Genomic DNA, 17,465 nt, shown 5'->3' with positions numbered 1-17,465 from the left:
TACGGTAGTGGCAAAAAAACCGGACCGACCCTTGTAGCTGATACAAAAGAATCCTGTGCTGTGTATTGTCAACTGAGAAGCCAGAGGTATGTACTGCTATTTAATGTAAAAATACGCAGTTATCTTAGCCCAATAGAGGTAGAAATGTAATATTGATGCCAGATGAAAATAAAACTCTCAAAGTTTTTTCGTCTGTAAGTTTGAGGCACTGAAGGAAACAAAAGACGGTAAGAATCGAACAAATACAATAAATTTCATTGTTACAATAATTATACAAGATGGATATTTTGTGACTAGCAAAATTTGAATCTGTAACTCTGAAATCAGCTATAAGGGTCGGTCCGGTTTTCTTTGCTACTACTGTACATGTTAATAAAGTATTTATATCAATAGACAAGTCGCCCTCGGTAGCGTAGTTGGTATAGCGTTGGCCTCCTATGCTCGAGGTTGCAGGTTCGATCCCGGCCGAGGTCGATGGCATTTAAGTGTGTTTAAATGCGACAGGCTCATGTCAGTAGATTTACTGGCGGGACAAAAATTTCAGAACACCGGCGATGCTGGTATAACCTCTGCAGTCGCGAGCGTCGTTAAATAAACCATAATTTAAATTTCGATAGACAATTTAAAACTTGGGTTGTTAAATATTACCTGATATTAAAACCAACTTCGTAGTAGTTACATAGCAGTCTGAACTCGCGAACCTCTTATCTGTCAATGTCTATCTATCTATCTATCTATCTATCTATCTATCTATCTATCTATCTATCTATCTATCTATCTATCTATCTATCTATCTATCTATCTATCTATCTATCTATCTATCTATCTATCTATCTATCTATCTATCCATATATCCATCCATCCATCCATCTATCTATCAGCTAATTTGATATTCACTAGACCACCGAGGAACACAGTACAGAGGCCTGTTTCCGATCTCTGGAAACGTATTTTGAATGACGTCATGTGCGTCAGGAGTCAGACGACAGTTGAACTATGGTGAAAAGTGATAGGCCAGTAGTGAGCGATTTCATAATCAGAGTGCACGGTGTCTCACAGCAGCAATGCCCAAGAAAATCGAGTTTTTTTGAGAGGGGTACATTACGATTCTTTCCAATGTCAAGTACAGTTAAGTGGAAATAAAAGAAGTCTGCAAAAAACATGGTTTCGTTATTTCCAAGAAAGGCATCTTTCGTGTACTTAATAAGACTGGTAAAGCTGGGATTAATTTATATCATTATTTCAGGTGGTGCGGCTTGTTGCGGGGGTTGGATTTGCTTGTTTTTTCCCCTCTGGAATTAATCCCATTCGAGCTAAGAAATCATTCGCTACTGATCTGCCACCTGTCACCATAGTTCAGTGTCGTGTGACTCCTAACGCACATGACGTCATTCAAAATTCGTTTCTAGAGATCGGAAACAACCTTCCGTATTTCATTCACTGAACGAAAATAAAGAAATACTGTGGAACAACCTTAAGTGAACAAATATTTCAAATGATTTATTACAAGGACAGAGTCTTCCTTCCTATAAAAAGGAAAAATGTTGAGTTCGTTCATTACACTGTATCATCAGCGAATTGCTTAACAGGTTCGTATGTGATCATTTCACACTTATAGAGTCAAGCTGTTATCATCATTATAACTATTATTATTATTATTATTATTATTATTATTATTATTATTATTATTATTATTATTATTACTAAATATCAATTTAACAAAATAACTACAGAACTTCAACACTGAAACCATTAAAATAAATTTTGCCTGCGATATACTATTCACGAAATATAGGCCAGTCTTATTTAAAAAAGCTAAGTTCTTGATACTTAACATAACGCCTATTTAATGTTACACACAGCGTACTGAGGTTTAATGCCCGGCGAGTCAAAAGGGATTTATGGTGTGCCAGGAGGAACACCGAAGACAGAAAAGACATGTTTAAGTTCGGAGCGTTACCACTAGAGGCAGACTCTGTGGTTTGTATCTGAATTCGAAGTGTCAACCATTAAAGGAAAAACTTTACTTTATTCTAAAATTCTCAACTTGAAAAGCTAACCGCTGTCCCCTGAATTATAGTACCCATTCATTAAACACCTCCCAAAAATCTATGTAAGCCTTGTAAGTGGTCTTGATACCACCGTACTCACAACTCTTAGATTTCAGTAAATAACCCTGAAAACGTATTTGAATCGGTAGAAGCTGAAAGGCATTAAGTCAAAATTGGGCCTTTTTATTTAGCACTAGCTGAAAGTACCCGGCGTTGCCCGGGTTTTCCTTTCTGCTTCTGTTTTCAAATGAACTGGTTGTTAAATTTTCAGAAATTTCGGAAACCCAACTATAGACAACCAAAACGAATTGTTTTACTAAGCTTTCCTCGCACATAAAGATGAATCTTTACTTAACTTCACTTACATGAATTAATACTCCTTAGCCAAATGCCTGTCAGGTTTAACTAAATTTAAAACAATTGTAGATCAGGCACCGAAAAGAAAATATTTCATCATGTGCAAGACGTTCAACTTTGTTTTCAATTTATATATTTATTTTTGTTTATTTATCTCTGCTGGTCAGTTACCGCTAAATTTCAAGTGCTTTATCTTAGTCGTGGCTGTCAGCGTATTAAATACCATTAATTTTTCTGCCGTCTCCTTTCCCCCCCGCCAAAAATGTGACATTGTACAGAGGCAGAGAAAAAATAATTATAAGATTACGTTTGTCATGAGTTTTTTCACACCAATTCCTATTCCATTGCATAATTCTTGTGGATCAATATTTCGCAATAGTACTATCGGTGATTCAATATTAAGTATTAAATTATCTGTTGGCAATTCTTGTGATTTCAAAGAATTTAAGAATTCAGTTTGATAAAACATAGTCTACTCACTATCTACAACTGTCTCGAGAAATACATAATACGGTTCTGGACAGCATAAGGATACTTATTGCATGAAATGTCTACATTTTGGCCTTCATGATGTATCTACAATGTTATTTTATATCGTTTTGCTTTTTCCATGGCCTCATGAAAGTCGATGTTGAATACAACAGACAATAATAAAGAACAATTGACTATAGAAGATTGCATTTAATATTATGCATGAATGTTTGATCGTATTTATTTTTATTTTTTACTGTTTTAATTAATTTAACGTCCATTTTAACAATTTCAATATAGCCTATGTTCTTCTCCTGGTTATGAAGGTTAAATGTGCAAACTTTGGTACATATTGGTCAAAGCGTGTAGATTTGTATAGGGAACATACATACATACATACATACATACATACATACATACATACATACATACATACATACATACATACATACATACATACATACATACATACATACATACATACATACATACATACATACATACATACATACATACATACATACATACATACATACATACATACATACATACATACATACATACCCACATTCACTTTTATATATTAGATTACGAACTATTTAAGCAAGACCTATCAATGCCGTTAAAGCTGTTACTTGGCCAGCAGCCCGGACTTACTTTACCATAGAAAACTGATAACAATTCTACGTATAATTAATTTGTGTTATTAAAATATTTTTCCCTCTATACTAAATCTATCACCTGTTTATTAGACAAAGGCCACTTACAATAAATCACGAACAAAATCTAATGATTCTTGAAGTTAAGCGCCATGATGGGCTTTGATTTTAAGTAAAGACCTATAATTGAATAGCCGCCCAGAACAAGGTTGTAATCAGCAAATACGAAACTCTTAAAAAATGGAGAAAAACCCATTGTACTGTACAATAGTGACAAAAAAAACCGGACCGACACTTGTAGCTGATTTCAGAGCATTGTTTACTCCAGAGCACGATAGACTGGTAACTAAGACTTTCGTGGTTCGAATCCTGCCTGGGAAGGAAACTTTTTTTTGTTCCTTATTCAAATTTATTCCCAATACTTTTCGATTGCTGGTAAAATTCATGTTCTGGGAAAATAATAAGTTAATTAAGTAGTAAAATATCGCTGCAAACGAAACGTATGGGAATAAATTTGAATAAGGAACAAAAAAAAGTTTCCTTCCCAGGCAGAATTCGAACCACGAAAGTCTTAGTTACCAGTCTATCGTGCTCTGGAGTGAACAAGGCTCTGAAATCAGTTACAAGAGTCGGTCCAGTTTTTTTTGCCACTACTGTACATATTTTTAATTTTTAGAGCAACATTGACAACTAGACATGTGTTCTGATCTGAATATGAGTACAAGCATTACACATAGCGCATCTTATGAGAAATGAGGGTTATAACCTTGTTCTGGGCGGCTAGTCAATTATAATTTTATTATTATTATTATTATTATTATTATTATTATTATTATTATTCAGAAATACTGTTGTTCATGTATATAATTCTAGCCGATACTCCAACAAATTCTAACTACAATAATAAATCAAGGGAATACTGTATATTATATTCTGATATCCATAATAAAAATTTAGAAAAATATCTCCAATGTTGCAGAGAAACTTGTAGACTCCTTCGTCAGATTAAAATTGCATAATACATAGGAGATCCCTTACTTATTTTCAATGTTTATTAATTACTTTATAAATTAATTACTTAAATCCCGAAAAGACAAAATATATGATTATGTCTCATGACGAGAAATTGTACGAAATGGAAATATAAAAATTGGAAATTTATCTTTTGAAGAGGTGGAGAAGTTCAAATATCTTGGAGCAACAGTAACAAATATAAATGATACTCGGGAGGAAATTAAACATAGATTAAGTATAGGAAATGTCTGTTATTATTCGGTTGAACAGCTTTTATCATCCAGTTTGCTGTCAAAAAATCTGAAAGTTAGAATTTATAAAACAGTTATAATTACCGGTTGTTCTTTATGGTTGTGAAACTTGGACTCTCACTTTGAGAGAGGAACATAAGTTAAGGGTATTTGAGAATAAGGTGCTTAGAAAAATATTTGGGGCTAAGAGGGATGACGTTACAGGAGAATGGAGAAAGTTACACAACAACACAGAACTGCACGCATTGTATTCTTCATCAGACATAATTAGGAACATTAAATCCAGACGTTTGAGGTGGGCAGGGCATGTAGCACGTATGGGTGAATCCAGAAATGCATATACAGTGTTAGTTGGGAGGCCGGAGGGAAAAAGACCTTTAGGGAGGCCGAGACGTAGATGGGAAGATAATATTAAAATGGATTTGAGGGAAGTGGGATATGATGATAGAGAATGGATTAATCTTGCTCAGGATAGGGAACAATGGCGGGCTTATGTGAGAGCGGCAATGAACCTCCGGGTTCCTTAAAAGCCAGTATGTAAGTAAGTATTAATTATTTTATACTGTATATATAATACTATTATTCTTTGTTGAGCTATTTATTTATTAGTACATTTCATTTTATCCACTGTTATTTTTTTAAATACGAACTTGCAGAATGGCCATTTCATGCGGATATGTTATCAGTCTAGTTTTTATCAACCGGATTCTTCACCCTCTGTATAGTGAAAAATACTTTTGAAGCACAGTTGGAGCTTAAGTGGACTTGACAGGATAGTGACAAAGACAAACAATCTCAGCACGTGGTGGGGATAACCATAAAATTTTGCTATATATTCTAAGCTTCTGGTAGATCAACTTCAAGTCGACAAGTCTTCATTTCATTGTTTCTCATCCCTACGTAAGTCTATTGCAGTTTTTATAATTTTAACATTCAATATCACTTGTATTTCTAGAATTGAACGTCTTGTAACGAAGGTACTTTGTTCAAATGTAAATTATGTTATTAATTCAGTGTCAAAACTTCCATCAAATTGTCATCCAGATTCATTTTGAATTCTTAGAAAACTAGTCTGCATAAAATCACAATTGAAGGTAAAATGAATGGCAGCAGATGGACTTTTGGGTTCTGGACAGGAAAATACTGGAAATTAAATTCTGCCTTCGGACAGTTGACTAAACAACAATAATTGGAACTGTACGGGCACACAAAAAGAACAGACCAAAGATTGACAAAGAAAATAATAGAAAGAATACCACTTGAACACACGAAAATATACCACCCAACACCTGGATGAAGAAAGATCATACATCAATAAGCCAGAGTCCACACTGTGGAGTAACGGTTAGCGCGTCTAACCATGAAATCAGGAAGCCCGGGTTCGAATCCTGGTAGGTTTTTTTTTCCAGGGTTTCCCTCAACCCAATATGAGCAAATGCTAGTTAACTATCGGTGCTGGACCCGGACTCATTTCACCGGCATTATCACCTTCATTTGATTCAGACGCTAAATAACCTGAGATGTTGATACAGAGTCATGAAGTAACCCATAAAAAATTATGCGAGGGGAACATTAAAGAAAATCTATACGTTTTCCTAACTACTGGAAAGATGTTGTGCATATTCAGTATCTATGAGTCAATTTATCCGGCAGTAATGCGCTGATAAATGAACTATGAACTCAGTATCTAACAAAATACGAGACTCTAGGATTTCGGTCATCAGCACAGTGCACCCTCGGGCTAGCGTCTCTTACCCGCGGATAAGAGAGGCACTAGCGTGAATCCGTGGCTGCTGGCGGGTATGCTTCCTCCCTCTCCCTTCTGCACGACGGTGCATATTGCGATATACTCCTTATCCGTTATCCATTTCAGCGAGTTCTGACGACAACTGCTCTAGGATCTTCCTATAAGTTACAGAATACAATAATTGCTCTGTGTAATATAATCCGTTAAAGAAAATTGTTACACGAAGTATACTACAATATCTATTGTACATTATTGAAAACTGTTGCCACTATAAAAAAATTTTAGCATAGCCATCATATTTTACTGATATTGTAGACCTCTATATTGATTGTTCTTGATTCTAGAGTGTCATACGTCAGCAATGTTGTCAATTCTGGTTGTGTGTCTCCTCGCCGGCTCTCAGTTGGCTGCTGGAGATGATTCATGTCAAATCGGCACTTCGTTTACTGGTCTTGACATGACCAAGGTAAGGAAACAAATATATTTGTTTACTGATTAACTTTATAACTTCTTTCAATCAATCAATCAATATTCCCATCATTCCTAGGTGGAACATAGGGCTCTCAGAAAGCTTCTCCATCTGACTCTGTTCCTGGCCAACGCCTTAATCTCACTCCATGTCTTCCCCATCGTTTTTGCTTCTGTGAGAACAGTTCGTTTCCATGTTCTGTGCGAGTCGGGATGGTTCTCTCATAGTGTTTACATTCCAACAACCAATCTTAGTCCTTGTTTTGAGATTCAGGGTCGTCATCATAGGGTCCGTCCGGCTTTTGCTTTTGAGAGTTTCAAAAATCGGCTATTTTAAGGTGAATAGGTGATTAGCCTATTGCACCCGAGCCAGGTGATGGGGTTGCCAACTTTAGTCTTCTGACCTGCCTCTCTAGATGGTTTGAGGATGGATTAGGGCATTTCCTCCCAAATAACCAAAGTCTATGGTTATGCCGCTAATGCTCGGCCCTTGGTGGAACTTGGTCACTAAAGATAGTGTCCACACCCCGCGACGAGAACGCGTCCACCAAGATCTGTCCAAGTATGCCGAGGCCCCCTAACCATCCTGGACCGAGGGGCTTATAACTTCTTTACTATGTTAATATTAGAAATATTATCTGGCTGACTAATTTCAACGAAGTCCGAAGCCTAGACTAGGCTTTGTATCCGGTGCGCCATGTTTACAATTAATCATTGATTTCCAGTAACATGAAACATCTGAAGAAATGCTTTGTGTCAATGCAATGTAATACGACTTAATATAAGACGGAAATTTATTCTTCAAACCATTAATTTTTGCACGCATTGCAAAATGGTATAACCTTAGGAATCTACGAATATATGTATTAAAATAAAATCATCATAAATGACGAAAAAGGATTCGAATCCAAACTTCATGCACTGCTTTCACTAAACCTCATTTCAGTTTGGTTGATAGGCTTTCCCCTCTACCCACACTCCCTACAATCAGTGAAGGGGAAGATGCTACTGTCCATTTCACAAACGTTCGACTAATTGACTTCCTACATAGTGACAAATTTTATTTCTGAAAGTGTTTACCGGTACTCTATATTTCGGAAGTCCATACTAAGCGTTTATATTGAATTTTATTGCTGTTTATATTAACTGGCACATTAAAAAACTGCTGACAATAGAAGATAAATGTTTTCTCCACCGTTAGTTGCTACTCTACAACATACACAATGGGACAATTTTCACTGTGTCGCTCCCCCTGACTACGTAATACAAACTGACATTCCTAAATGTAATTAATTATATTAGTTGAAAATATTGTAAGAACTACACAAAAATATAGTCTAATATGAAACTGTCTAACATCTGTGACACTGTATTTTATATTCACTTATATACTTTATTTAATATTTTATTTTCTAGTGTGTACAGCTTGGGGGGTGCATGTATAAGAGTAACAGCTACCAGTCTGTCACTGACGAACTCAGGACAAGTAGAAGGGGAAAGAAATGCCTTCGCATCCTCTCAACTTGTATGAAATGTCGTTTAGTGTCCAACGCGCTACCGCCTGAGCCACGCCGCCATACGTTTTCTCGTTGCAGCAATAAACAGTTACGCTACAGTCGTTTGACTCGTGATTTCTCAATTTTTCTTTCTCTTGAATCCAGGCCTATATGGAAAAGAGCCGAGACACGTGTCTTATGGATTTGGCCATATTTTCACTCAAAATTTTCCCGGCTCGAATCTTGACATCAAAGTGGAGCGGTCTCCTTGTTAGTATAGATATGTATCGTTAAAACATAGCGTTTTGCACTCGCGTCCTGTCCTTGTATTGTATTGTATTTATTTAAATTCCATGGTATTCGTACATCGCTTCACAGTTAGGATATGGAATATGTCAAAAAACTTAAAAGTAGGCCTACTATAAAGTCTTAATTATAGTCACAGTCTAGTTGAAATATATACAGAAGAGGTTTACAATATAGTCTACGAGTACAACGCAAATGTTTAGTACCAATACTTAATACAACACAGAAATATTCATGAACCGTTGTTGAATGTCATAAATTCACTTACAGAATAGAAGCGTGATAAATTAGGTACTTCTTTAATTTGCCCCTAAATAATCTCATGTTTTAAGTTTGATTTTTTATATTCATAGGGAGGCTATTAAAAGATTTTTACTGCCATATAACACACTCCTTTTTGATAGCATGATAGACTTGCCGATGGAGTATGAAAGTCATTTTTTGATGCCTATATATGCTATCAACTGCCGAATTAGTTACAAAGTTTTCACGATTACATACGAGGAAAATAGAGCTGCACGTGGAGACTCGAACCCTTGAACTTCCCATTTAAAGACCAGCATTTTAACCACTAGACTACCAGTGACTGAGGAAAATTGTTCATTCCTGCTACTTGCACAAGCTACAGTAATGATCGTCAGCACTCGCTGAAATGGGTATCGGGTAAGAAGTGCATCGGAATATGCACCGCGATGCAGAAGGGAGAGGAAGAAAGCTTCTTTAGCTGGTGCGGGTAATCAGTGGAGGGTAGTCTGTAGCTGCAAACGAGGACTCTATTTGCAGCACCGTTAAACATTATCATATCGTAGTTTCTATAATAAAATCAATAGCGCTGCAATTTTTATGATTCATATATAAATGTCTAAGGGACGCATAAAAAATTCGAAATTATTTATTTATTAATTTTTTTTTTTTTTTAAGTGAGTAAAAATAAGACTTAACTTCGAAGTGACTTGTTCAAAATAGACCTTGGCATCCTCAAAAGTTAGTAAGCTACAAATTATTTTATTTTTCACTTTAAATGGGGGGGGGGGGGGGTCAAAGCGAGAGAAATGTTCAGAAAGACTGAAAATTAGTTTTAAAAGTGGTGCGGTTCGAAATCTTTGCTAGTTTCCGAGTTACGGCTTGCTAAACAAAGGAGCATTTTCGCCTGACGGACTTCCGTAAGCAGAGTGATCACATTTTTTGTCTGTTAGAACTGCGAATTCTCATAGAAATCATCGCCTTGATTTGAAATTTGTTTTCGAGATGTTTTCATTGCTTAAAATTTTCGAGTTAATCGCTTGTTTTGAAATTTAACAAATATAGTTATATTGCTTAAATAACATTATAACATTTAATATGCTGATTAAACACTAGTATGACACACTTTGAAATTCAGAAATATGAAAAGAATGTTATAGTAGTCTTTATATTTATTACTGGTATTACTGTCACTATTATTATTATTATTATTATTATTATTATTATTATTATTATTATTATTATTATTATTATTATTATTATATGGACTGAAGCTGTCTTATTTCATTTTCCTGCCCTAGCACAAGAGCCATTCCACTTCAAACCTATCAAGATTTCATATTACTATCTCCACTTTTTTTTTTATTTTTTGGACGCTTTTAAATCTAAAATAAATTTTATCCGCGTATATCTAGAAATCTAATTTCGGCAGATATTAAATTACGAAATTTTCGAAAAATAATTTGTACTAATTCCTTGGATCTATCTATCTCCGGTTCTAATCATTCATATTATTTAGTCTTGGACTCAGCTGAAAAGTAAAAATCCCAGTGAAATAATGAGATATTCTACATATCAAGATTTGTGGTTTGTCCCCTTCTTTCACCGGGCATGCTGAGTATTTATTAGTTATATAAAATATGATTATTTGAATGCATACATGAACATTGTGTGTTTCATTAAACTACTATTGCTGTATTCCACCAAAAAGTTACGTAATTTCTGACACAAATGAAACCCCGCCCACGGATGCACTAGAGATTAGAATGTTTGCGGGTAAGAGACGCTAGCCCGAGGGTGCACTGTACTGATGACCGCTGGGCTAGTGGTTGATCTCCTTGCCAATGTAGTTATAGGTACCGGTAAATGTGTTTTCAGTACGTGGGCACCTGGTATGAGCTGTTCCGCACACCGAACTCCGACGAGGAAGATTTCACGAACTGCGAATATGACAAGTACACCTTGGACGAAAATGGTGTCATCCAAGTCACGAGTGTGGCCTACACTAACAGGTGCGAGCAGAAAATAGCTACAATCATCCTAACATTGTTCACGCATTTTTCTCTCATATCCAACAAACAAATTTCTAATTCAATATATTATTATTATTATTATTATTATTATTATTATTATTATTATTATTATTATTATTATTATTATTTACAAACAACTTACAAATGTCTTTTAAGGAACCCAGAGTTCATTGACACCCACACATAAGCCTGTCATCGGTCCCTATCTTGAGCAAGATTAATCCAGTCTCTACCATCATATCCCACCTCAAATCTATTTTAATATTATCTCCCATCTACGCCTCGGCCACGTCAAAGGTCTTTTCCCCTCAAGTTTTCCAACTAACGCTCTATATGCATTCCTAGGTTCACCCATACATTATACATGCCCTGCCCATTTCAAACGTCTGGATTTCATGTTCCTCATGTTTATTTTATTATTATTATTATTATTATTATTATTATTATTATTATTATTATTATTATTATTATTTACATACAACTTACAAATGTCTTTTAAGGAACCCGGAGTTCACTGCCATCCACACATAAGCCCGCCATCGGTCCCTATCTTGAGCAAGATTAATCCAGTCTCTACAATCATATCCTACCTCACTCAAATCTATTTTAATATTATCTCCCATCAACGTCTCGGCCTCCCCAAAGGTCTTTTCCTCTCAGGCCTTCCAACTAACGCTCTATATGCATTCCTAGGTTTAACCATACGTGATACATGCCCTGCCCATCTCGAACGTCTGGATTTCATGTTCCTCGTGTTTATTATTATTATTATTATTATTATTATTATTATTATTATTATTATTATTATTATTAACATCATTGCCGTTGTATTTATAGTACTCGTGGGTTCATAACCTCTACTGGAACTGTGCCGTCTTGGACTGAAAACACCTTCGATATTGCCTATGGCGATGACGGTAAGTACCTCCATCCTATGTAGCTATTTATGAACAGTAAGATGTTCAAGCGAATGTAAGAAACTTAAGTCCATGCTAACTATTAATTTTCTACACAGAAACCTGGTCGAGCACATACTTCATGGTTGGAACCGACTACCAGACATACTCAATAGTAGCTGGTTGTCTCGACAACGACTACTCACGCCGTAAGTTCAGTCTTAAGATATTAGCCCATTCTTATTCAGGAGAGAGTTCATTCTTTTATTTCCTTTTTTTCTCCTACTTTCTTAGTATAAAAATATACATGATGATGATGATGATGGTGATGGTGATGGTTATGGTGATGGTGATGATGATGATGATCATGATGATGATGTTGATAATGATCATGATGATGATGATGAAGCGGCAATAACATACACAAAGAGATGATGGCGACGAAGACTGTGGACGATAATGATTGTTAAACTAAATCTTCCATTAAGCCTATGTTATATTTCATATTCTTAAATTGGTAATTTACTAGATATTACTGACGTCAATACTACTTTAATAGTCTCAATACAATGTTTTTTTTGGGGGGAGGAAAGGAGCTGGTCACCCTACTCCATTATCTCCTGGTCTAGTTGCCTCATAAGTGGTGGCTTCTTGGTATCACTTGTGAGGTTCAGACCTGTCTTTGGACAGTTGACTAATCAACAAAGTTTCTTTTTCTTTCTTTTTCCAAAATGCTTTTGTATATAACAAGATGTGCTGCGTCGCAGTCAATCGTGACCAAATAGGAGTCCTTATAGCAAATCATTTATTATATCAACTGAAGAAATGGAAGATAAATACGCTGAAGTATTGCATGCTTTACTCTCTTTATGTCGTCTCAGACTTAATTGATACTGACACATAAATTACCTAGTAGCGAGACAAAACATTTCAGGCTGCATATACCGGCTAATTCGAAAGGTTAGGACATGATAGGATTGGTCATTTACAAAAATAAATGTAGATGCACGTTGTTCCTATTAGATACGCTACCCTTTTAAAAAAAGAATACTATTAATATCTTTATTATTGTTTAGAAAATTGTAACTTCACCTATGGTGTCTCAATTTTAGCAAAATATTTCCCGTTAATGAAATTACCTAAACATAGTAAATGAAAGTAAATCCCCGATCACTCTATTAATTTTGTAATTGTCCACTTTAAGTTGTTATTAGTGTAATTTACCGTGTAGCGAATTCATTTTTAATTATTTAAACCTGATCAAAATGCAGAAAAATAACATTTGCATTTCTTGTTGCAAATCATAAGTCCTCTCACTTTCCAGCGTATTGACATGGGCCCTAACTAGAGACCGGCACAATAGGAAAGAAATGTTGCCAAATATGAAATTTATTTTGGCAAAATACGAAAATATTAAATACATATTTTAGTGCTGAAATATCTTCGTTCCTAAACCATTTGGAGCAGGTTTGCTTAATTATTCACAAAATTAGCATTTAGAGATCAATAGTTTTCATCATCATCATCACTGGCACGAAAGCCCTCTGTGGGCCTTGGCCTTCTGAAGAAGTTTTCCCCATTCTTCCCTATTTAGTGCCTAGCTCCTCCAATTTTTAATCCCAATTATCTTTACATCCTCTCTCACACCTTCTTCCCATTTTAACTTAGGTCTTCCAACTTTCCTGGTCCCTTCCGGCACTGCATCAAACATCCTCTTTATCATTCTGTCATTGGCACGAAGTACATGTCCTGCCCACTATAACCTTCTGATTTTTATACATCTAATAATGTCTGGTTCATTATATAAGTTATATAATTCATGATTACATCTCCTTCTCCAGGCCTCATTTTTGCAACTGCCCCAAAAATATGCCTCAGGATTCCTATTCAAATATGCCAGGTTGCGTCTCATCAGATTTCGATAATGCCCAAGTCTCAGCGCCATATGTTAATACTGGTCTTATTAATACTTTATGCTCGACCATGCCGAAATGTAGTAATTATACACCTGGTAGTAGCCCTTTAATACACCTCATTAAAGTACACCCATTCATTATAATTCAGTTGTTCAGCCAATGAGAAATCACAATTGTACCATTATAAAACCGCAAGTATCGATTATTCTCGGATATGCAATCGAAAGACAATTAGCGAAAAGTCAAGGAGGCTGGAAATCCAATACTGTCGCGGAAGGTTATGTTCTGTTACTATAATAATTAGCGTTCATTTTAAATAATATTCAAATAAATTCAATTTGTCATCTCGTTTTTCAATTTTAAGTCAATTTCCAGGTTATATCAAAACTAATCCTCATGTTATTCTCTAGATTATATCAAGGTCAATGACATTCGTGCCTCGGAAAAAATCAATACTTTCGCGTCTGCGCACATCTCACAATTCAGGTCAGTTCCGCTCCTCACTTACATAACCATAACATGAATACTTATGAATAATTTCAAGTTAGAAATATGGTCGAGCATAAAAATTCGTATGAAACTTGCCTATAATGGTAATTAAGACGCTCGTATGAAAATTATGAAACTCGCTTGCGTTCGTTTCATAAACAAACATACTAGCGTCTTAATTACTACCATTATAGGCTCGTTGCATAATGTACTATTATACATAATGACGTTAGTTTTCCTGAACAGTAATTTGGACTTTGATGTTTTCTGAGGCCATGATAACACTTGTTAACAGATATTATCTGCTTTTGGATTTTGGAGCTAACATTATTCTTGGTATTAACTTCTGATCCGAGGTAGATACAGCTATATACAACTTCAAGATTATATTAGCCAATTTTAATAGATGTGTACTCGTTAGAGTATTATTTCTTGGTTACAGGAATGTACTTAGTTTTCCCCTCAATCTGTATACTCACCTTTCTTGCTGCTTTTTCAAAACTCGTGGTGTTTTTTGCAGTTATGTCAATATCATGTGCATATATGCCAAATTCTGGATTGATTTATATAGGATGTGGGCATTTACAGGATAAGCCAAACTACAAGGTTAACGAATACAACAATAGTAATTATTTAATAAAAAATTTACAAAGATATACTTATAAATTATAAATTTATGTCATTATTATTAGAGAAATTGATATAACATGTATAATTTAATTTATAATGTATTATATCAGACAAGAATAAGCGATTTCTTTACATATTCTATTACTGAATTGCTGTCCACACCTGTGGAGTAACGGTCAGCGCGTCTGGCTGCGAAACCAGGTGGCCCGGGTTCGAATCCCGGTCGGGGCAAGTTACCTGGTTGAGGTTTTTTCCGGGGTTTTCCCTCAACCCAATACGAGCAAATGCTGGGTAACTTTCGGTGCTGGACCCCGGACTCATTTCACCGGCATTATCACCTTCATATCATTCAGACGCTAAATAACCTTGATGTTGATAAAGCGTCGTAAAATAACCCAATAAGAAGATACTGAATTGCTAGCACAACGTTCTGCGTTAAAATTGGATTTAATGTTTAGATGTATTTCGTCTAACCTAATAATTTCTATTATTTTTATATTTACGAAAATAAAAATTTAGTGAAATGAAAATGAATCATCATCATCATCATCATCATCATCATTATCATCATCAACTTCACTGTAGGTCTTAGAGGCCTGTTCCAGCTCAGAGAGAACTCCTGCATATGGTTTTAGGACGGCTAATATCTCTATATTCCTGTTGTGTATAATTTAAAATCTGTTTCGTTATTCTATCAGGATTCATTACTAATATGTCATCGTGCCAGATACTTTTATTTAGCCTATACTGCATGGTACTATTTGTTTCATTTATGTTAAATATTTTTAATCTGTCTCTAACTTCTTCACTATTCATTTGATCTAAAAGGGTAAGACCAGCAACTCTTCTAAGAAATGTCTTTCACTTCAGCGTCCTTTATTATTTTTCTACCAAGTACGGTTTTAAATTATTAAAAAAAAAAAGAAGTTATTATACAAAAGTAAATGTTACAGGCTGATTGTTGAAATATGAGTGTGTATAATGAGATTCTAAGCATATCCCTTTCTTGTCAGTTTCAACAGTACTGTCAATCAAACTTTCGTAGCATCTTGCTTCTATGGAAATTCTTCCAAGCATAAGGAGGGTTCAGAACTAATGACCGGTAATCCTTCAAAAAGATATCTTCACTACCTGTACAAACCACCTTACTAAAAGTAAGAACTTAAGACTGAAATAAAATTGTAAACAAAAATGTAAATAATTATGTATATAATAATTGCTTTCTCTTTGGGAATTATTTTTCTATGATACGAGCCGCACCGTTTCATTTGTGAATTTATTATAATACAAAAATCACGAGGAAAATCGTTTGTATTTATTTACATTAGATCGCCACTATACGTTTCTTATTCCAAATAGGACCCATTAATTTTAATAAAACCCCTGCACTTTATGTGTAACATTTCCGGATAAATTGGCTCGTATGTGAACAAAATTCTTCCAAAATATTACAAATAATCACTATGGATAGACAGAATGTCAAACATCTACCAAAACCACTTTTTGATGTTAAAAACTTTTATTTCCATGAAAGTCTTGAAATCTATTTTTTTTTTTTTTACTTTACCTCCATATGTTGCATAATGAAGAAGGAAAATACAAATTTTGCAAAATATTTCATTTCTTCTCTATACATATCATCATTATGAAGCTTGAATACGTATGGAAATGCTATGAAGTACCTGCCACATTTATAAAAGTCATGTTTGTGTTCTTCAGATCTCTACTGGATCGCGAGTCACGGAACTTCGTTTGACGACGCTACTAAGGCGAAAGTAAACGAGGTTCTAGCTCCCTACAACCTCAGCCTGGACGATATGGAGCCAGTGGACCAATCTTATTGCGTTCAGTACAAGTCTGAATAAAATGTTTCATCACTATATTACCAAGCTAAAGACAATTATTCAAACTGCAATTGTGTTACTGTAATTCATTATAACAAATGTGAACTGATTTTCTTTATATGTTTAATTCTCTGCGCAATCTTCTGTACTGAAATTGGATTTATTGTTTATATGTGTGTCATCTGTCCTATCCAGTATGTATTTTGGAAGGCAAAGATTATATTAAACTACAATTAAAGGCCATTTTCATCTCTATGTCAATAATATCATGTATGAGAAATATGTATAGACATGCAGACAAAACATTTCTCCACTAAATTTTCATCCCAATGCGTATTACCAGGAAGTATAGCAGTGCAACTCCTGAATCACAAAGGTAGTAGAAAATTCATCGATTTTTTTTTAATTGTGGTTCTTGAAGAAAAGAGCTAAACGTCTCTCTTTATAAAACTTTAATTGTAGCTGTTTACGCATTATATATACATATATATACATATACATATATATACACACGTCTATAAGGGGATGCATTAAAGTAGATAAAATATGTAATGAAGATATTATATAAGAACTAGCATTTATGCATTTTGTGAT

The 17,465-nt window shown here is 34.9% G+C and overlaps 1 protein-coding gene across 2 annotated transcripts; it reads left to right on the top strand.

The window, feature by feature from the left end:
- Positions 1-1,480: 1,480 nt before the first annotated feature.
- Positions 1,481-17,114, top strand: LOC138696705 (apolipoprotein D-like). Of its 2 annotated transcripts, none has more exons than XM_069822015.1 (6): positions 1,481-1,589; positions 6,895-7,016; positions 10,942-11,075; positions 11,934-12,013; positions 12,112-12,201; positions 16,747-17,114. In XM_069822015.1, exons 1-6 carry the CDS (start codon positions 1,496-1,498, stop codon positions 16,890-16,892), a joined length of 666 nt encoding a protein of 221 aa, XP_069678116.1. In that variant the 5' UTR covers positions 1,481-1,495; the 3' UTR covers positions 16,893-17,114. The 2 variants fall into 2 exon arrangements, with proteins under 2 accessions (XP_069678116.1, XP_069678117.1); XM_069822016.1 differs by lacking the exon at positions 1,481-1,589 and adding an exon at positions 5,529-5,703.
- Positions 17,115-17,465: the final 351 nt, after the last annotated feature.

The sequence above is a fragment of the Periplaneta americana genome, chromosome 3, assembly GCF_040183065.1.
Source record: "Periplaneta americana isolate PAMFEO1 chromosome 3, P.americana_PAMFEO1_priV1, whole genome shotgun sequence".
NCBI lineage: Eukaryota > Metazoa > Arthropoda > Insecta > Blattodea > Blattidae > Periplaneta > Periplaneta americana.
Note: the sequence above shows the minus strand (reverse complement) of the source record. Positions and strands in the feature narration are given on the sequence as shown.

Excerpts from the sequence above, each read along its gene's own strand:
- LOC138696705 (XM_069822015.1), top strand. The coding sequence starts at position 1,496 with ATGATTTATTACAAGGACAGAGTCTTCCTTCCTATAAAAAGGAAAAAT. Across the intron at positions 11,076-11,933 it reads AGTGTGGCCTACACTAACAG|TACTCGTGGGTTCATAACCT; the intron begins GTGCGAGCAGAA and ends TTGTATTTATAG. Across the intron at positions 12,014-12,111 it reads TATTGCCTATGGCGATGACG|AAACCTGGTCGAGCACATAC; the intron begins GTAAGTACCTCC and ends TTTTCTACACAG.